General features: G+C 41.8%; 1 protein-coding gene across 2 annotated transcripts; it reads right to left on the bottom strand.

Moving 5' to 3' along the window:
* Positions 1-21: 21 nt before the first annotated feature.
* Positions 22-21,437, bottom strand: incenp.S (inner centromere protein S homeolog). Of its 2 annotated transcripts, NM_001137571.1 has the most exon segments (19): positions 22-425; positions 517-673; positions 2,052-2,201; positions 2,386-2,497; positions 3,500-3,654; positions 3,742-3,864; positions 3,997-4,117; positions 4,618-4,727; positions 5,670-5,675; positions 7,630-7,776; positions 7,865-7,979; positions 8,065-8,104; positions 8,953-9,082; positions 10,043-10,079; positions 10,160-10,208; positions 11,408-12,177; positions 13,437-13,547; positions 15,345-15,489; positions 21,280-21,366. In NM_001137571.1, coding segments are annotated over 18 exon segments (2,679 nt in total). In that variant the 5' UTR covers positions 15,482-15,489; positions 21,280-21,366; the 3' UTR covers positions 22-216.
* Between the last annotated feature and the right edge of the window lie 692 nt (positions 21,438-22,129).

The raw sequence follows: 22,129 nt of genomic DNA, 5'->3' as shown, positions 1-22,129 counted from the left end.
AATCTGTCTTTGAAGCAGTTATGGTAAAATGAACGCTCCCTTATATAACCTTTATTTTTAAAAATGACAAGTCTCTACAATACAAATAAAGATAAGCCAGTTAAAACAACAAAAAGAAATTTACATAGGACAGACATTAGATGGGATGGGGGAAGCAGCGTGTAGTAGTCTTGATAGTACTCTTGATAGTACGAGTAAAGTCTGCTTTCCTTCGTCTCAGTATTTGAGGCCGTAACCCACTGCAAGATGGTGTCTGTTGCTAAGTGGAGGGGAGTGCCATACAGCAGAGCTGGTGCGCTTAAAATAGCGAGGTTTGCTCTTGTTAAACAGTTCCTCCAGTTTTGGGCTGTCAATGGTGCCATACATATGGTCCGCATCTATGGGTTTATAGTATTGCTGACTAACAGCCTGAGCAAGTAGGTTACCTGTGGGTGAGAAAACACAGTTGTAATTGGATGGGCTGCGGTGATTGGTCGAACAAAACAGAAGTCGTTTCATATAGACCAGACTACTTACCAGAAGCCCAGGCTGGAATGGGTTTTCTTGGCTGACTCTCGTCATCGGTGGAGTCGTCGCTGTTTAAATCCATTCCATAATTGTCTGCATTGGCTTTAACAGATGGAACCTTGTAGCTCTTAGGAGTCATCTCATAAGATTCACATGCGGGCGAGTTCTAGAGAAAAAGGGAAAATAGTGAGCTGAAAGGGTCCGTGAAATAGGACCCCTGTACAGAGATACCCAAGGTTCCTCCTAAATATTGGGAAGGGGTTTGTTACAGTGAGAGCTGTGAAGATGTGGAATTCTCTCCCTGAATCAGTGGTACAGGCCGATACATTAGATAGGTATAAGAAGGGGTTGTTCACCTTTGAGTTAACTTTTAGTATGATGTAGAGAGTGATAATCTGAGACAATTTGTAATTGCTTTTCATTTTTTATAATTTGAGTTATTTCGCTTTTTATTCAGCAGCTTTACAGTTTGCAGTTCCAGCCATCTGGTTGCTAAGAGTCCAAATTCCCCTAGCAACCATGCATTGATCTGAATAAGAGACCATAGGAGAGGCCTGTATACAAAGATGAGTAATAAAAAGTAGCAACAACAATAAATGTGTAGCCTTAGAGCATTTGTTTTTTTTAAAAAAAAAAAAAAACTATAGAAAATAAACAATGAAGCCCAATTGAAAAGTTGCTTAGAATTAGCAATTCTACAACATACTAAAAGTTAACATAAAGGTGAACCACTCCTTTAAAGGAACAGTTCAGTGTACAAATAAAAACAGGGTAAATAGATAGGCCGTGCAACATAAAAAATGTATCTAATATAGTCAGACAAAAATGTAATGTATAAAGGCTGGAGTGAGTGGATGTGTAACATAATAGCCAGAACACTACTTCCTGCTTTTCAGCTCTCTAACACTGAGTTAGTCAGTGACTATAAGGGGGGCCACATGGGACATAACTATTCAGTGAGTTTGCAATTGATCCTCAGCATTCAGCTCAGATTCAAAAGCAGTTATGATCCATGTGGCCTTCGCTCAGATCTTTGATTGGTTACTGCCTGGTAACCAATCAGTGGAAAGCAAGAGAGCTGAAAAGCAGGAAGTAGTGTTCTGGCTATTATGTTAGGCGTCCAGTCACTCCAGCCTTTATACATTACATTTTTGGCTAACTAACTAGATTAGAAACATTATTTATTTTGCACAGCCTATTTACCCAGATTTTATTTTTATACTGAACTGTTCCTTTAAGAAGTAGTTGGATGGTGTTTAGCAAGCGAGGGAATACAGGGATATGGGAGATAGCTCATAGTACAAGTTGATCCAGGGACTGGTCCCATTGCATTTGTCTTCCTCTGGATCAACTGGCAGTTAGGCAGGTTAAAATAGAGTTGAAAGATTGAACTTGATGGACGTGTGTCTTTTTTCAACCTAACTTACTATGAATGGATTTGCTTCTGATATTTTGGTTTCGCAGTTAACGTGCAGCATCAGAAAGACTGGCCATATATTTCTATGTCAGTATTATAAGTGGGATCAGTATATGATCACACACACCTGCATGTCTACAGTAACATTCATCCCTGGAGCTGCTGCTGCTGCCGCTTGTTCCTTGGCTTTTCTCTGCTGCTCTTCCTGAAGTCTCTTCACTTCCTGCTCCGTGCGCAGCCTCTCCAACCTCTCTTGTTCCAGGCGTTGCTGCTGCTCCTGCATCACAGAATAAGGATGGTGCTTGGTACCAAATTGCTTATGTGTTTCTAAATCCACTAGAGACCCATCAGATGTCTTGTACCCTTTAAAGATCTCATCGTACAGCACATAACTGAGCAGACACAATAGGCTTTCTACTGGTCACAGAATAGGAAAGATTCAAATATTATTCGATACTCACCCTCTTCTTGCGCTCTTCTGCCTCTCGTCTCTGCTGCTCTTTCTCCTGTGCTGCTCTTTCCAGCTCTCTCTGTAGCTGCAGGGTCTTTTCTCTTTCTATTCTTTCCCTTTCTCTGCAGCACAACAGTTTTGTAATCAGTCATAAGAGAGGGCCAAGCTTACCATTAAGTTTTAGCGTCCTATAGACTGAACAGATACTTCAAAAACAAGAATGTACCAGTGCATTAAACTCTTAAATATAGAAGAAATGTTCTTTAAATGTTTCAGGCAGATTTATTGGATATCTCTGCAAAAACCCTAATAATCCCTCCCTTCGCTTCCTGCTCTCCCTTAATTCCCAGGCTGAGCAGGGGAGCCGGCGGCACTCAGTTCACTGCACTGTAGGACAGGAACCAATCAGCAGCTAGGCTGACCTGACAGGGAACTGAAACATGCCTTTGATTGTGTGATTGCAGGGCTGTGATTGGCTGTCCCCCTCCTATTGTGCTTCTGGCACCTTTAGAACACGCCCACCCCTCATTTGAACGCCAATAAAGGGACCATTTTTGAAGACAAAATATGAATTTTAGGGATGCACCGAATCCACTATTTATGGCTGAATCCAATTTGGCCGAATACCTGACCCTAATTTGCATATGCAAATTAAATTATCATATGCAAACTAGGGGTGGGAAAGGGTAAACATTTTTTACTTTACAAAAAGTCATGCGATTTCCCGCCCCTAATTTGCATATGCAAATTCAAATTCTGTTTGGCCGGCCAGAAGGATTTGACCGAATCCTGCTGAAAAAGGCTGAATCCCTAACCAAATCCTGGATTTGATGCATCCATAATGAATTTACAGCCAAAAGTAAAAACGCCACCATATATTATACATTATTGCCTACAGAATTATGGGGTTTTCATTTATCCTATGTCTCCTTTAAAAAAAAAAAAAGTGGTTTCAAATGACTTTTGTGGCTCATATCCAAGTGAAACCCAAGTCACGGAATATTACAATTAGAGAAAACGTTTGTTTATATAATTCAAGAGAAGACGTACTGCCAAACATCACACAATAGTTGTCAGATACACTATAAATGTATATATGTTTGCCATAGACATGTAGAATATACCTTTCTGCTCTCAGTCGCTCCTTTTCAGCAAACAGCTGCCTTTCTCTCTCTTGCTCAGCGACTCTCTTTGCCTCTGCCATTTTCTTTTGCCTTTCCATCTCTTCCTCTTCTCGTTTCTTTTGCAGAAGTTCTTGATGTCTCCGCTCCTCCTCCTCCTGTATAATGGCAGAGCAGAAATGATTACAGGCTCCTTCATCCGGGAACTTTCCTGTTATTTTGGTGCATTCGAAGGGTAAACTAACCATTTGTTTGGCTTTTAGTTTCCGTGCCTCTTCCTCCTGTTTCCTCCTGCATTCAACTTCCTCCTGTTTTTTCACCATCGTTTTTTTCTTTGCCTTCTCCTCTGCCATTCGGTCCTCTCGCACCTGCAAACAAACCCAGATTTGTAAGTGTTCTAAACACTGCAGACATTGTAGATAAAATGGCAAAATACAGCAGATCTGCCTAGAGTACAACTATAATGCTCAACGCCTTCTGCATCTCAGAAGAGATTTTACCTTCTCACTCTTCTCGTCAATCTGTGCAAACTTCTGCTCAAATTTCTTTTTCTTTTCTTCCTCTAGTTGCTCCACTCGCTCTCGTGCCTGTAGGACTTTGCGTAACCGATCCTCCCTGCGCCTGTTTATGGAAAAACACAAATTTCTAATTGGATTTGCAGAACAATATTCTGTAGTAGTTTCTTTACAGTTTAAAGATTTTATTAATGTATAAGTAAATACACCCCCCCCCCCATGGAAGCAGAAAATATACGTCTGCCTTTTGTCACCCAGATGAAGGTTCACAGGCCTGATGGTTACTGTTTCTGTAGGACATGGGTCTTTAAAGGAGAAACGGATTTGTTTCTTCTTTAAAAACACACCAGCCTGGTGATTACTCTACTGCACTCAGCTTTACTCAGCACAAGAATATCACTTTCTTTTCTGCATGATGCAGATTTTATGCAAATAAATCTGCAGCAGTATCTATTAGAATTGCCTCCAAATAGGAATTTTTTTATCCTCACAAGCAATATGGTGTGCAGGTATGAGAACGGTTATCCAGAATGCTTAGGACCTGGGGCTTCCAGATATCTGGTCTTTCCGTAATTTGGATCTTCATACCTTATCAGGAGCACTTACAGTTTCAGCTCTTCCTGTTTGCGTTTCTTGCCCTCCTCGATTTTCTGCTTGCGCTGAAGCTCTGCCTCTTCCTTTTTGCGCAACGCATCCAGACGCTGTCGCTCCTTCTCCTGGGATAGACATGCAACAGTGAGAACCAGGCTACTTTCATCTGAGTTTTCAAGCTGAAATACTCAGTAAAATGGTTATGAATACAAGGGGGTCCTTTACACACTGCCCAGAAAGCACTGTATTGTTTTAGTTGTGACACCAAGAAAGTAATTCCAGATCCTCAAGGGGTGGTTCACCTTTAAGTTAACTTTTAGTATGTTATAGAATGGCTAATTCTAATCAACTTTTCAATTGGTTTGAATTTTTTACTTTCTATAGTTTTAATTATTTGCCTTTGTCTTCTGGCTCTTTCCAGCTTTAAAAATGGGCATCGTTGATGCTGAATGGTTACTGCTTCTTTTTATTACTCCTCTTTCTATTCAGGCCTCTCCTATTCGTATTTCAGTCTCTTATTCAAATCAATGCATGGTTGCTAGGGTAATTTGGACCCTAGCAACCAGATTGCTGAAATGGCAAACCGGATTGCTGCTGAATAAAAAGTTAAATAACTTAAAAACCTTAAATTAGGGATGTACCGAATCCAGGATTCGGTCTTTTTCAGCAGGATTCGGATTCCAACAAATCCTTCTGCCCAGCCAATTTGAATCCTAATTTGCATATGCAAATTAGGGGCTGTGAGGGAAAAGACGTGACTTTTTTCAGAAAACAAGTAAAAAATGTTTTCCCCTTCCAACGCCTAATTTGCATATGCAAATTAGGGTTTGGATTCGGTTCGGTATTCGGCCAAATCTTTCCAAAATCTATTTCTATTTCCAAAATAGTGGATTCGGTGCACCCCTACCTGAAATAATAAAAAATAAAGACCAATTGCAAATTGTCTCAGAATATCCCTCTCTACATCATACTAACAGTTAACTCAAAGGTGAACAACCCTGTTAAAAGGTGCAACTCCACCCTGTACCCAACACCAGTGACATCTAAAGAAATCAGAAATTACTTACTTCAGACTTCAATTAGGAAAGAAAAGAGAAAAAAAAATACTAAATATAATACAAGCTGCTTAAAACACTCCATATACTTTAACAACAAAAAAAGTTTTAGGCCAAAGAATTTAGATCAGAATTCTCAGCACAGTTCTAGGGCGACTATAACCTCTTGTTGAAAGGTGCCCGTATAACACAGGGGGTAAACTATGCTGGGGCAATGCTAAAACTCATCACTTGAAAAGTATTAGATCTTTAAAATCGAAATATCAAATTGGGTTTCAGGTGCATCTGAATCTCTCCTTAAAGGGGAACGGTCGCAAAAATGAAAATTTAATATCAGCTTCAGTATAGTGAATTAAGACGTTTTCTAAATACAATCAATTAAATATTCTGCATTATTTCTGAAAAGTTTATCATCACTATCGCTCTCTCAGCATCTGTTTCTCTTCATTCTCTCTTCATGCAGCAGTTGGGTGTCAGATATTCACTGACAGTTAGATCCAATATATCTTATAGGGGGCTCCTTTCCTAGCAGATGTGTTAGAGCTCACTCAAATAACTGATCCCAGTACAAACAAAATCTAACAAAAAAGAACAATTCTGCAAGTAGAGAGACACATGATGTCTGGTGATTTTAACAGATTGAGCTCGAATACATCTTCTAGGCCAACCAACTTTTTTTTTTTTTTTACCAGTGAGCCACATTCAAATGTAAAAAGAGTTGGGGGAGCAACACAAGCATGAAAAAGTCCCTTGGGGTGCCAAATAAGGGCTGTGGTTGGCCATTTGGTAGCCCCTATGTGGACTGGCAGCTTACTGGAGGCTCTACTTGGCACTATACTTGGTTTTATGCAATTAAAACTTACTTCCAAGCCTGGAATTCAAAAATAAGCACCTGCTTTGAGGCCACTGGGAGCAACATCCAAGGGGTTGGAGAGCAACATGTTACTCACGAGCTACTGGTTGGGGATCACTGTTCTAGGCAAAAGGAGCCCCCCCATAAGATATATTGGATCTAACTGTCAATGAATATCTGACACCCAACTGCTGCATGAAGAGAGAATGAAGAGAAACAGATGCTGAGAGAGGAATAGTGAAGATAAACTTGATAGTTTCAGAAACAGTACAGAATTATTAATTCATTATATTTGGAAAACTTCTTATTTCAGTATGCTGAAGCTTATATTCATTTTTGCGATAGTTCCCCTTTAAAGGAGAACTAAACGCTAAAAATGAATGTGGCTAAAAATCCATATTTTATATAGTGAACTTATTGCACGAGGCTAAAGTTTCAGCTTGTCAATAGCAGCAATGATCCAGGACTTCAAACTTGTCACAGGGGGTCACCATCTTGGAAAGTGTCTGTGACACTCACATGCTCAGTGGGCTCTGATTGGCTGTTGAGAAGCTAAGCTTAGGGCTCGTCACTAATTATCCAGCAGAAAACGAGCTTCCCTGGCTGTAATATAAGCTGATGCTACAGGTTTGCTGAAATTCTGATGCTAATTGCACTGGTTTCTGTGCTGCCATTTAGTAATTATCTGTATTAATTACTAATCAGCCTTATATTGTGACATTTCTATTCTATGTGTACTGTATATTGTGAGTGGCTCCCTAAGCTCAGTAAGTGACAGCAGCACAGAGCATGTGCAGTGAGTCAGCAGAAAAGAAGATGGGGAGCTACTGGGGCATCTTTGGAGACACAGATCTTTACTGCTAAAGGGCTGTGGTTGTCTTGGGCTGGTACAGAAGCACAAAACATCATGTACAACATTTCTAGCTAAATCTTTAGTTAGGCTTTAGTTTTCCTTTAAGAGGCATTCCACTGCTCCAAGCCCCGAACCTCCACTATCTATGTGGAAACTACTACCTTACATGCTCTCATACACACACATTGAATTTTTTCCCATAATTCCAGAGGGCTTTGCACTCCATTGCTCCGTTTACGGCACACAAGTGGGCTCCATTCTCTTACCTTGGGGTCAGGTTTGAGGGGTGTATTGCGTTTGATGAAGGATTTCAGCGTTATGTTTTTTCCTATAGAGCCTGGTGTCATCATAAGAAACTGGTTCTTTTGCACTGTGTGCAGAAAAGATTTCATGTGTGGAGGGGGCTTTACAATCTGCAATAAAAAACAAAATTGTTGGATTTACTAGACATCTGATTTAGCCAGTGGAACATACGTTTCAGTATAATCACTAGGACAGTACCTTGCTTGGGGGACATGGAGGGGATGGGGTCTTCTTTCTGGGAGGTGAACACTCTCCTTCAGATGGCCTCTCATCATCGGACAATTCATCCACTGCTCGCTTGTAACTCTTTCTTCTATTAAGGATAGAATTAAAGTATTAGTAGAATACATATGTGCCCAGTAATAAAGATAAGAGTAGCCGATGTGGTGAGAACCTACCTATTATTCTGAGCATCGTCAGCAGTCTCTGGTGTGGGTTCTGTAAAAGTATAACGTGATTAGTGGGACAGAGTTAGAAAACCCTCTCTCAAAGGCCTTACATTTTACAAAAGTTCTGGATAAAGAGTAAAACAGTAGTTTTTAATAATGGTAACGCAATTGCAAAGTACCCATAACTGCCACTTAACTCCACTACTTATGCCGGTACAGTTTCACAGTTGACCTTCCAAAAACTTTTTTCAGTTCAGTTGTTTTCAGATTGTTCCCCAGAAATTAAGACTTTTTTCACTAACTTTCCTTTATCTCTTCATGCAGAAGTTGGTTGTCAGATACTAATTGACAGTTAGATCCAATATATCTTATAGGGGGGGCTCCTTTTGCCAAGCAGATGTATGAGAGATCACTATTAAATTCACCAGACATCATGTCCCTCTACATGCAGAATTTGTGCAAAAGGCAGTTTGTTAGATTTTGTTTGTACTGCAATAGCTATTTGAGTGAGCTCTAATACATCTGCTAGGAAAGGAGCCCCCCTATAAGATATATTGGATCTAACTGTCAGTGAATCTGACACCCAACTGCCGCATGAAGACAGAATGAAGAGAAACAGATGCTGAGAGAGGGATAGTGAAGATAAACTTGATTATTTCAGAAACAATGCAGAATTTTTAATTGATTGTATTTAGAAAGTTTCTTATTTCAGTATGAGGAAACATTTTACATTTTCATTTTCACAATAGTTCCCCCTTTAAGTATCCGATTCTCTACTTTACTTAGGAATTCATTACATTAAATAAATGTACATAAAATGGTATATGAACATAGACTGCCATACGCTCATGCCTTCTTCACAGCAAGCAGACAGAAGAAAACCTTTTCCAACCTCACCTGCATCCACTGCCACCATCTGCCTCGTCACTCTTCTTGGAGGCTCTTCAGACTCAGACAAGTTACTTATAGCAATTTTTTTAAAGGCACGTGATCGAAGGGAGCTCCTAGGGCTTTCTGCTGCAGGAGCCTAATGAAAAAAGTTTAAGGTAAATCCTTTGATGTACAAGTAAACAGCTCATTACTGGAACGATTTCTAGTAAAGGAGTGGCATCATCCATATTGTGGCTGGGTATGGGGAACTAAAGTCTAAAATAAAATAAGGCTAGAAATGCTGTATTTTGTATACTAAACATAAACATGAACTTACTGCACCACAAGCCTAATCAAACAAATGATTTATGCTTTCAAAGTTGGCCACAGGGGGTCACCATCTTGTAACTTTGTTATACATCTTTGCAAGACCAAGACTGTGCACATGCTCAGTGTGGTCTGGGCTGCTTAGGGATTGTCGAAAATGATCAAAACAGCACAAGTCAAATAATATCTGCCAGAAGCCAATACAGCAAGACTGATTAATAATCAGAATATACAGACTGCACTGGGTCCTGTGTTGTCATGTGATCTAATGTGGATTTTATAGTTTTTGTATTGTTTAATATAAACTTTCTCCAACTCTGCAGAACCATTGGCTGCAGCAAAATAATCCTCCAAATAGAATCCCAGTTTATCTGTTTAAATCTGGCTCCATGATCTTTGTCCCTGCAGCTGGAGTTGGAAACAGTAAAGGGGATGTAAAGGCAAAAATAAAATCCAATAAAAATCTCTACACAGTCGCCAACTGCTCTACAGGGAAACAAACAAAGCTGCTTGAGTTCTGCAGGGCTGGGAAGTAAGACTGGGGCTCCCCCTGCTGTTCATAAGTATGATTGTTTCCCTGCAGAGCAGTTAGGGACCGTCTGACAATTCCTATCCACAGCAGTAAATGAAGGGGGAATTTCACTGCATACTGTCAAGTTTTTTATAAAAACGGTAGACATTTTTTAATTAATGTATATTGGAGATAGGTTTCTGTTTCATTAAAGAAAGTAAAAATGGGATATTTTTTGCCTTTACATGCCTTTAAGCACTACTTGATATCTGTACTTACTTCTTCTGATACCGTCTCACTTGGGGCAGTTTCAGGTCTGCAAGAGAAGTGAATAGAAATAAATACCAGGATTCTTGCTGTATGAAACCGACTTGAGATTTATCACGTGTTCCTTACCTGATTTTGATAGTGATCTCATCATCAACCATTTCAATAGAGCTGTGACCTGCAGAAAACAAGCAGCAGAAAGATAACAGGCATCTCTTTAGTTAATATAACACAAGTTACAACCCTCTTACTTACAACCCTCAGTACAGATTTAAGGTTAGAAGGTCATTGGGGTGCGAAAATAGAGGAATAAGCAAAGCTAACACAATAAGCTCATATACATACATATTGGAGTAAAGATGAATAAAATCAAACTAGCCTAGAACACATCTTAAAGGATAAGTAAACCTTTAAAATAAGTGAATGTAAATTGATGAGGGGGCACTTTTGTAATGTACATTCATTATTTAATTTTCATTTCAAGATATTAAGGGATACATGGGCTGTTAATATGAATGAATTTTGTTACAACAGCGCCACCTGCTGGTCAGTTTCCCAACAGTCTGACCACCAAGTAGTCAAGGAATTTGTCAGGAGAAAGAAAGAGGCTGATGTTCTTCTGCTTAGGAAAGATGTGAGAAAGGTTCCTAATTTTATTCCTAAGCAGAAGAACATCAGAGCAGCCTCTTTCTTTCTCCTGACAACTTCCTTGACTACTTGGTGGTAAGACTGGTCAGAAACTGACCAGCAGGTGGCGCTGTTGTAACAAAATTCATTCATTCATATTAGAAGTACATGTATCCCTTAATACTTATCCTTTAATATAGAATTTCCAACAAAATATTGAGGAAAAAAGCACCCATCATGGTTTATTTAGCATGATATAAACTTTCTAAATACAATCAATTAAATATTCTGCATTGTTTCTGAAATAATCAAGTTTATCTTCACTATTCCTCTCTCAGCATCTGTTTCTCTTCATTCTCTCTTCATGCAGCAGTTGTGTGTCAGATATTCATTGACAGTTAGATCCAATATATCTTATAGGGGGGCTCCTTTCCGATCAGATGTTTTAGAGCTCACTCAAATAACGGATTCCGGTAGAAACAAAACTGCCTTTTGCACAAATTCTGTACGTAGAGAGACACGATGTGTGGTGATAAATCTTCTAGGCAAAAGGAGCCCCCCCTTAAGATATAATGGATCTAACTGTCAATGAATATCTGACACCCAACTGCCACATGAAGACAGAATAAAGAGAAACAGAGGAATAGTGAAGATAAACTTGATTATTTCAGAAACTTTTAACAGATTGTATTTAGAAAGCTTCTTATTTCAGTATGCTGAAGCTTATATTAAATTTTCATTTAGACTTACAGCTCCTCTGGCTTGATGTAGAAGAGGTCTCCATTGTGGCTTTCTTCTTTGAAATGGATTGCCGTATGGATTTACGCACAGCTTCACGAGTCATGCTTTCCCGCTTACTGACTAGAGAGAACTGACTGACAAGCGAGGCTCGGCGGCTGCTTGATTTTCTGACCACCAGGCTACGACGCACTGAACGACGGTCGGATTTTGATCCTGTAGGCGTTGCACTTTCATTCGAGAGGTTCAGTGGTTGCTCGTTTACCAGCTCGTTAGCAGGTCGTGGAGACTCACAGGTCAGGTCCACCACTGCAGCAGTCTGTATTGGCGTGGAGCTGCCAGAAATCTTAAGTTTGCCTGCAGCTCTGCTTTTGTTTTCAGGAGTAACAGGGACTGCTGGAATGTCAGGAATTGGCGGTGGTCCTGCAGCGTTCATGATTTCTGAGATATGATCCTTTGTAATCTCTGGGATGGGTTGTACATCAGTCTTCATCTCCGAATCTTCTATATCCGACTCTCTGAGCTTCTGCTCTGCACTTCTGCGCTCGTGTTCACTGATCTTAACCTGGACACTTTTTTGACAGAGCTGTGATGGCGACTCAGGCAAAGCCTGCTCTACTGCAGGCGGGCACATAATGCTAGCTTGGGCCCTAGCCCGGGTCATCCGTTTTGGTTGTGCTGGATTTTCCTGGATAGAATCGTCATTTACTTTATTCTGATTTCTGACCGAAAGCCTGCGTACAGAACTGCTCCAATTGGCACTGCTTCGTCTACGAGATATCCTGTGTCAAGTCAAAAGGCAAGATTCATTAAAGGATCAGTAACATAGATTTTTTTTTTTATTACAAAATTCATTAGTATAGAACGAAAAAAAACCCACAAAGACATATTAAACTTTAAAATCACCAAGTCTTTATTTAGAAATAACTTACTGAAACTCCGCTTGTGCTTCTCTTCAAAAAAGGCGATCCGGCGATCAATCGTGCGGCGCTTGATTTCTCCTCCCTGCTTTCCTTATAGGAGATAGCCAGGGAGGAGAAATTGAACACTGCATGATAGATTGTCGCCCTGTCGCCTTTTCTGAAGAGGAGTGCAAGCAGAGTTTCGGTAAGTTATTTCTTAATAAAGGCTTTGCAATTTTAAAGTTTAATATGTCTTTTTTTTCGTTCTACACTAATGAATTTTTTTAATTAAAAAAAATGATGTTACTGATCCTTTAAAGGAAAACTATACCTCCCCCCGAACAATGTAGGTCTCTATAAAAAGATATTGCATAAAACACCTCATATGTAAAACCCTGCTTCACGTAAATAAACGCTTTTCATAATAATATACTTTTTTAGTAGTATGTGATATTGGGTAATCCTTAATAGAAAATAGCCATTTTAAAAACAAGGGCCGCCCCCTGGGATCCTACGATTCACTGTGCACATAAACAAACCATACATGTTAGGCTACATGAGCCAATTAACAGAGAGAGTTCTATTTTTTGCTTCCACACTTCTTCCTGTTACAGTTAGAGCTGCAGTATTTCTGGTCAGGTGATCTCTTCCTGTTACAGTTAGAGCTGCAGTATTTCTGGTCAGGTGATCTCTGAGGCAGCACACAGACCATCACGAAAATGGTGGTTTAAGGAAAGAGATGTAAAATGGCAATATTTATTTAAATATATATTCCAGTTTGATAAGATTCTTTAATATGCCACTTAATTTGATATAAATCTGTTACTTAAGTGTTCATTTTGGGGGGTATAGTTTTCCTTTAAGATGGGCAGGCAAACATTGCTGGCATCTACAGAAAATCTGACCTTGTTTCTTATTTAAAAGCAAATGTCAATGCATGTTAATATAGCAGTAGCAGAACTGCAACTCCCAAAATCAGTTGGTTTAAATTGAGATAAGGATATTTTGTAGTAAGTCTGCCCATGTTCTGATTTAATGCTGGCAACATTTAAGTAAGTATCAGTATCACATTAGAACCATTTTAATTCCCACACATCCATTACAACAGAAAGCAAATCCTTTAAGCAATGAACTCGAACCTGCGCCCACTGGGATCCCGATTCTCATCTGGTAGAATCGAGGTCCTTTTCTTCCTGCGCCTCTTTTGAGATGGAGTCTTTGGCATCAGCTCAGGTTCAGCATTGAAGTCACTAAGGGAGAAAGAAGAATGGCGATACTAGGATCAAGGATCAAAAGAGACACACGTGGATATTTGGGGAGATTAGTTGTCCGGCAACAAATCGCCTCTTCTTCAGGGTGCCTAATCTCCCCGAACTGCCTTCCCGCCAGCTAGAACACGAGGAAACTTCGGGCGACTTTGGAAAATTAAGCATTCAGAGTGCCATCCCGCCAGTGATTTAGATTCTAGTCGGCGAGAAGGCAAACCAGCCTAGTGGGTTTATTTAATAATTGCACGATTTTCTAGTAGATTCATCACAAAACAAGGAAGTAAAAGCGCGCTGCTCTCTCCCTCCCCCTCACTGATTTTCATATGCAAATTAGGCTTTGGATTAGGTTCAATATTTGGCCGAATCTTTCACCAAGGATTCGGCCGAATCCAAAATAGTGGATTCGGTGCATCCTAGAATTAAAGGGGTTGTTCACCGTCCACTAACACTCTTATCAGTTCAGTCGTTTTCAGATTGTTCCCCAAAAATGGACTTTTTTTTATTTACTTTCCATTATTTATTTCTTCTGGTTTTTTTTTTTGTTTTTTGAAAAGTAAACATAATTTCAAGCAACTTTGCAATATACATCAATTTAAAAATATGCAGAATCATGGTTTCTGACAGTTCCCTAAGCTAGAGTCCTGCAGCGGTCGGGTACCTTGCGGGCAAAAGTTTTGGGAGCGGGTATAGACACGGGTCATCGTTTCTCCGGGTTGAGGGTCTTGTCAATAGCGAGTTTTACTCCATTTTTTTTATGATCACACCAACTTCTAATGATGTCACGTCCGGTTTACAATGACAGCACTTCCTGTTTCTTGATGGTCAGCAGGTTGCAGATTAGGTACTTGCGAGTCGGGTAGTGGGTAAGTATGCGGGTTCAGTTTAAGAAACTGGTTACGTGCAGGACTCTACCCTAAGCCTAGCCCCCTGCTGATCTGTCTGACTACTTTGCTGAGTTGTCTGACTACTGTTACTTTGTATCAACAGCCATCTGTCCTCAGCCTGCATGCTCCAAACCCCACAATTCCCTGCACATGTGATTTCAATAAGGAACAGAACATCATAGTGCAATGCATTGTGGGTTATGTAGTTCCTGCATGCTGTCTGTAAGCTGGGGAGTAGTTGTTACAATTTGTAACATCAGTGTTTAGTCCCACCTTCCCTGCCAGGATTTCAAATGATGCAGAAAGAGAAGAACTGTTAAACAGCTGGATTTCAGCATAGAAAATGCCATTTATTCAGACTTTTTGAAGAAACAGGTAACTGTGATGGGTATATTAGAGGTTTCTGTGTTATGTGGCCTCTTTGGTTTGGAAGCCAGAGTTCCCCTTTAAATTGTAATGTTCCTGTCTCTGGCAGCTCAGTAATTCAGGTGCGGACTCTAAACTTTGACAATTTTGCAATATTTAGTTTTGATACAATCAGTTGATACATTTGTCAGCAGCATCTCTGGAATATTAGCAACCATTGTATCAATTCTGCCTGTAATGAAACTCAGAGATTCTGCTCAGCAGGGACAAAGATAAGAAATGTATCAATTAGATGTATCAATTTAGAACAGTTCACAGGGTCGGCGACCCCCCCTCCCAGAGCTGCTTTAGAAAGTGAAAAATGACACTTTACACTTCAATATTAGAAAAACGGTCACACGTAGAAAATAGAAAGTCATTGGAAAAATGTGTTATTTCTGATGCTCTATCTGAAACCAACTAGTTGTTTGAAGGTGAACGACCCCTTTAACTATAGTTGGTTTTTTGTTATAGTTCATCCAAAACTCACCTGCTGAACATCTTTCTTGCCTCCTCTTCAATCTCCAGAAGCCAAACCATGTGCTTGGTGTCGAGAGTCCGAACAAACTCCTCGGTCTTGCGGGAGCACACCTGCAACAGGTGGGACAGGCACTCTGCATCGTTCATGGTGGAGCCTGGGAAATAAAGAAGGGTTCAATAATAGCAAATAAAAATGCAATGTTGACAAACAAGAAGCTTTTTACAAAATCAACTTACAACTTATGCTCAGGGGGTCAAACATAACAAAATGTATTCAATCACATCACATAATTTAGGAGCCTGGAATAAAAACATGCCCTAGTTTCTGCCAGCGGCCACTTCTTGTAAACAGAATTAGGAAACGCATTGCCAGTGACACTCCTCGTTAGCGGTCAGAATTCTACACGAGCGGACAAAAAACAGCGTCCAGAGATGCTTCCAGCATCAGTCACATAACCCTTTGGCAGCCAACCAATAAGATAAAAACTAAAGATATACATGCCGAAAATATATATCACACGATGATAATATAATGACTGTACATTGCTAAAAGGCAGACAATAGCATAAGCAAACCTATATTGCCGACAATACATTACAAAGACCTTAGATCAGGGATCCCCAACCTTTAGAACCCGTGAGCAACATTGAGAAGTAAAAGGAGTTGGGGAGCAACACTAGCATGAGAAATGTTCTTGGGGTGCCAAATAAGGGCTGTGATTGGCCATTTAGTAGCCCCTATGTGGATTGTCAACCTACATTGAGGCTCTGTGTGACAGTACACCTGGTTTTTATGCAACTAAAACTTGCCTCCAAGCCTGGAATTCAAAAATAAGCTCCTGCTTTGAGGCCACTGGGAGCAACATCCAAGGGGTCGGAGAGCAACATGTTACTCACGAGCTACTGGTTGGGGATCACTGCCTTAGATTGTAAGCTCCACCGAAGCAAAGACTGACAGAAATGATGAATGTCAGTGATATTTAAAGAAAATTAGAGCAATTACGTAAACCAGATATCCAGAAAGTTCAATTATAGGAAGGTCACCTGCAACGGGTCCATAATTTGTTTGTTTTTTTTAAAAAAAAAAAAGATTTTTTCTCTTTATAAGAGAATATATTGTACTTGATGGTAATGAAGTGAATAAATCCATATTGATGGCAAAAGATTCCTATTGTTTAATGTTTAGTAGACATAAGGTACAAAAAAACAAGTCCCAATCATTCCGTATAACGGATCCTATAGATACACATATAGGCGAGTTTTGGAGGCATAAAAACAAAAGTCACAGTTAATTTTCTCATGCGGCTCCTCGATACTTTTGACATTTGAATGTGGCTCACAGATGGAGGTGGAGGACTCCTGATCTAGGCAAATAGATGGCAAATAAGTTACTGGGGCAGCCCCAGCCATTTAAACTAGGGATGTACCGAATCAAGGATTCGGCCTTTTTCGGCAGGATTTGGATAAATCCTCCTGCCCGGCCGAACTTAATCCAAATTCTAATTTGCATTTGCGTGACTTTTTGTCACAAAACAAGGAAGTAAAAAATGTTTTCCCCTTCCCACCTTTTGCATATGCAAATTAGGATTCGGTTCTGTATTCGCCCGAAGGAATTCGGGCAAATCCAAAATAGTGGATTGGGTGCATCCCTAATTTAATCCAAAAGGAGGGGGGACAGCACCGGCCTTTTAAACCAAAAGGAGGGGGACTGCACCGGCCTTTTAAACCAAAAGGAGGGGGGACTGCACCGGCCTTTTAAACCAAAAGGAGGGGGGGACTGCACCGGCCTTTTAAACCAAAAGGAGGGGGGACAGCACCGGCCATTTAAACCAAAAGGAGGGGGGACAGCACCGGCCATTTAAACCAAAAGGAGGGGGGACAGCACCGGCCATTTAAACCAAAAGGAGGGGGACAGCACCGGCCATTTAAACCAAAAGGAGGGGGGACTGCACCGGCCATTTAAACCAAAAGGAGGGGGGACTGCACCGGCCTTTTAAACCAAAAGGAGGGGGACAGCACCGGCCATTTAAACCAAAAGGAGGGGGACAGCACCGGCCATTTAAACCAAAAGGAGGGGGGACAGCACCGGCCATTTAAACCAAAAGGAGGGGGGGACAGCACCGGCCATTTAAACCAAAAGGAGGGGGGGACAGCACCGGCCATTTAAACCAAAAGGAGGGGGGGACAGCACCGGCCATTTAAACCAAAAGGAGGGGGGACAGCACCGGCCATTTAAACCAAAAGGAGGGGGGGACATTGAGACTCTGTTTGACAATACACCTGGTTTTTATGCAACTAAAACTTGCCTCCAAGCCTGGAATTCAAAAATAAGCTCCTGCTTTGAGGCCACTGGGAGCAACATCCAAGGGGTTGGAGAGTAACATGTTACTCACGAGCTACTGGTTGGGGATCACTGCCTTAGATTGTAAGCTCCACCGAAGCAAAGACTGACAGAAATGATGAATGTCAGTGATATTTAAAGAAAATTAGAGCAATTACGTAAACCAGATATCCAGAAAGTTCAATTATAGGAAGGCCACCTGCAACGGGTCCATAATTTGTTTGTTTTTTTTAAAAAAAAAAAAGATTTTTTCTCTTTATAAGAGAATATATTGTACTTGATGGTAATGAAGTGAATAAATCCATATTGATGGCAAAAGATTCCTATTGTTTAATGTTTAGTAGACATAAGGTACAAAAAAACAAGTCCCAATCATTCCGTATAACGGATCCTATAGATACACATATAGGCGAGTTTTGGAGGCATAAAAACAAAAGTCACAGTTAATTTTCTCATGCGGCTCCTCGATACTTTTGACATTTGAATGTGGCTCACAGATGGAGGTGGAGGACTCCTGATCTAGGCAAATAGATGGCAAATAAGTTACTGGGGCAGCCCCAGCCATTTAAACTAGGGATGTACCGAATCAAGGATTCGGCCTTTTTCGGCAGGATTTGGATAAATCCTCCTGCCCGGCCGAACTTAATCCAAATTCTAATTTGCATTTGCGTGACTTTTTGTCACAAAACAAGGAAGTAAAAAATGTTTTCCCCTTCCCACCTTTTGCATATGCAAATTAGGATTCGGTTCTGTATTCGCCCGAAGGAATTCGGGGCAAATCCAAAATAGTGGATTGGGTGCATCCCTAATTTAATCCAAAAGGAGGGGGGACAGCACCGGCCTTTTAAACCAAAAGGAGGGGGGACTGCACCGGCCTTTTAAACCAAAAGGAGGGGGGACTGCACCGGCCTTTTAAACCAAAAGGAGGGGGGACTGCACCGGCCTTTTAAACCAAAAGGAGGGGGGACAGCACCGGCCATTTAAACCAAAAGGAGGGGGGACAGCACCGGCCATTTAAACCAAAAGGAGGGGGGACAGCACCGGCCATTTAAACCAAAAGGAGGGGGGACAGCACCGGCCATTTAAACCAAAAGGAGGGGGGACTGCACCGGCCATTTAAACCAAAAGGAGGGGGGACTGCACCGGCCTTTTAAACCAAAAGGAGGGGGACAGCACCGGCCATTTAAACCAAAAGGAGGGGGACAGCACCGGCCATTTAAACCAAAAGGAGGGGGGACAGCACCGGCCATTTAAACCAAAAGGAGGGGGGGACAGCACCGGCCATTTAAACCAAAAGGAGGGGGGGACAGCACCGGCCATTTAAACCAAAAGGAGGGGGGGACAGCACCGGCCATTTAAACCAAAAGGAGGGGGGGACAGCACCGGCCATTTAAACCAAAAGGAGGGGGGGACATTGAGACTCTGTTTGACAATACACCTGGTTTTTATGCAACTAAAACTTGCCTCCAAGCCTGGAATTCAAAAATAAGCTCCTGCTTTGAGGCCACTGGGAGCAACATCCAAGGGGTTGGAGAGTAACATGTTACTCACGAGCTACTGGTTGGGGATCACTGCCTTAGATTGTAAGCTCCACCGAAGCAAAGACTGACAGAAATGATGAATGTCAGTGATATTTAAAGAAAATTAGAGCAATTACGTAAACCAGATATCCAGAAAGTTCAATTATAGGAAGGCCACCTGCAACGGGTCCATAATTTGTTTGTTTTTTTTAAAAAAAAAAAAGATTTTTTCTCTTTATAAGAGAATATATTGTACTTGATGGTAATGAAGTGAATAAATCCATATTGATGGCAAAAGATTCCTATTGTTTAATGTTTAGTAGACATAAGGTACAAAAAAACAAGTCCCAATCATTCCGTATAACGGATCCTATAGATACACATATAGGCGAGTTTTGGAGGCATAAAAACAAAAGTCACAGTTAATTTTCTCATGCGGCTCCTCGATACTTTTGACATTTGAATGTGGCTCACAGATGGAGGTGGAGGACTCCTGATCTAGGCAAATAGATGGCAAATAAGTTACTGGGGCAGCCCCAGCCATTTAAACTAGGGATGTACCGAATCAAGGATTCGGCCTTTTTCGGCAGGATTTGGATAAATCCTCCTGCCCGGCCGAACTTAATCCAAATTCTAATTTGCATTTGCGTGACTTTTTGTCACAAAACAAGGAAGTAAAAAATGTTTTCCCCTTCCCACCTTTTGCATATGCAAATTAGGATTCGGTTCTGTATTCGCCCGAAGGAATTCGGGCAAATCCAAAATAGTGGATTGGGTGCATCCCTAATTTAATCCAAAAGGAGGGGGGACAGCACCGGCCTTTTAAACCAAAAGGAGGGGGGACTGCACCGGCCTTTTAAACCAAAAGGAGGGGGGACAGCACCGGCCATTTAAACCAAAAGGAGGGGGGACAGCACCGGCCATTTAAACCAAAAGGAGGGGGGACAGCACCGGCCATTTAAACCAAAAGGAGGGGGGACAGCACCGGCCATTTAAACCAAAAGGAGGGGGGACTGCACCGGCCATTTAAACCAAAAGGAGGGGGGACTGCACCGGCCTTTTAAACCAAAAGGAGGGGGACAGCACCGGCCATTTAAACCAAAAGGAGGGGGACAGCACCGGCCATTTAAACCAAAAGGAGGGGGGACAGCACCGGCCATTTAAACCAAAAGGAGGGGGGACAGCACCGGCCATTTAAACCAAAAGGAGGGGGGGACAGCACCGGCCATTTAAACCAAAAGGAGGGGGGGACAGCACCGGCCATTTAAACCAAAAGTAGGGGGGACAGCACCGGCCATTTAAACCAAAAGGAGGGGGGACAGCACCGGCCATTTAAACCAAAAGGAGGGGGGACAGCACCGGCCATTTAAACCAAAAGGAGGGGGACAGCACCGGCCATTTAAACCAAAAGAGGGGGGGGCAGCACCGGTCATTTAAACCAAAAGTAGGGGGGACAGCACCGGCCATTTAAACCAAAAGGAGGGGGGACAGCACCGGCCATTTAAACCAAAAGGAGGGGGACAGCACCGGCCATTTAAACCAAAAGAGGGGGGCAGCACCGGCCATTTAAACCAAAAGTAGGGGGGACAGCACCGGCCATTTAAACCAAAAGGAGGGGGACAGCACCGGCCATTTAAACCAAAAGAGGGGGGGCAGCACCGGCCATTTAAACCAAAAGGAGGGGGACAGCACCAGCCATTTAAACCAAAAGGAGGGGGGACAGCACCAGCCATTTAAACCAGGTCATATACAGCAACAATGGGGAGGAAACCACTACAGGCAGTTTCCCCCAGTTTAGGACAAATGGTATGAGCAGCAGGTAAGGAGGAGAGAAGCCTGGGATCGTGTGTAATTATTTGTAGCAAATAGGAGGTTTATATTGAATACAGGAGAGAACAACTGGTGCTGACGAGGAACAAACCAGTCCAGCCGCGAAGCTTGTGAGTTTAAAGGGTTGTACGTCACAGCAGCAGCAGCAGCCGGCACTTAGGAATCACTAACAGCGGAGATCAGGCTCATCCCGGCCCTCAGCTCACAGCAGCCTACGAGAAGCGTCCCACGCGCACGGATACAGTTGACACTTACCGATTCCGAGTCCCGTAACGCGCGCTGCTTTGTGACCCGCCGCTGTTATTATGATTTTCCCACCCCGTCAAAACAAGACACTTCCTTCCTCTCCCGCTCAAAGGCTTCAAATGTTTCAAAAACCAAACGGCCGTAGCTGAGAGGCTGTGATGTCAGTAGGAGGGGATTGCGAATCCGGAATCGCTCATTGATTGGTTAGCTTGACACCTTAAGGGGCGGGGCTGCCCGAGGAAGGGAAGTCTCTCTATGGTAGTGGAGGACTAGTGCAATTGTGAATTCTGGTTAATAAACAGAGGCGGATTAGTAATAAATGGGGCTTTTGGGGTGAAGTTTTCAGCCCCCCAACACAAATTTTATTATATTTAAAAGAAGCTTCTGTAATTGCTTTAATTAGGGGTTTAAATGTGCAGAGGCTTCTGTGTATAAAAGGGACTGACAAAGCTTCTTGTTCTAAAAGACACAGGCTTTTTATAAAAGCGACCCTATGAGGACCTTAGATTGTCAGCTCCGCAGGCTAAAGGGAAAGTAATAATAAAAGTAATTGCTTTCAAAATTCAACTGCGTAAAAAGGAACCATCACATCTGCGGGGGTTACAGATCCAACACAAGTGAGTCTTTACCGACCCTCTATTGAGAATGAGGAACAAAGTTAAGTGCTGCACCTAGTGCCAGTGAGATCACTGCAAAAATAACCAGTGAGCACTCCATTAACCCCAGACAAACCAGGGAGATCACTGCAAAAATAACCAGTGAGCACTCCATTAACCCCAGACAAACCAGTGTGATCACTGCAAAAATAACCAGTGAGCACTCCATTAACCCCAGACAAACCAGTGAGATCACTGCAAAA

Source organism: Xenopus laevis, chromosome 4S, assembly GCF_017654675.1.
Source record: "Xenopus laevis strain J_2021 chromosome 4S, Xenopus_laevis_v10.1, whole genome shotgun sequence".
Classification (NCBI taxonomy): domain Eukaryota; kingdom Metazoa; phylum Chordata; class Amphibia; order Anura; family Pipidae; genus Xenopus; species Xenopus laevis.
This window is presented reverse-complemented; position numbering and strand designations above follow the sequence as displayed.

Bases quoted from the DNA above. Each gene is read 5' to 3' on its own strand.
- incenp.S (XM_018259497.2), bottom strand. From the start codon at position 15,481: ATGAACGATGCAGAGTGCCTGTCCCACCTGTTGCAGGTGTGCTCCCGC. The intron at 10,080-10,159 runs GTAAGGAACACG...CTTCTCTTGCAG, and splicing joins GAGATCACTATCAAAATCAG to ACCTGAAACTGCCCCAAGTG. The intron at 9,083-10,042 runs GTAAGTACAGAT...TTTTTTCATTAG, and splicing joins GTGAGACGGTATCAGAAGAA to GCTCCTGCAGCAGAAAGCCC.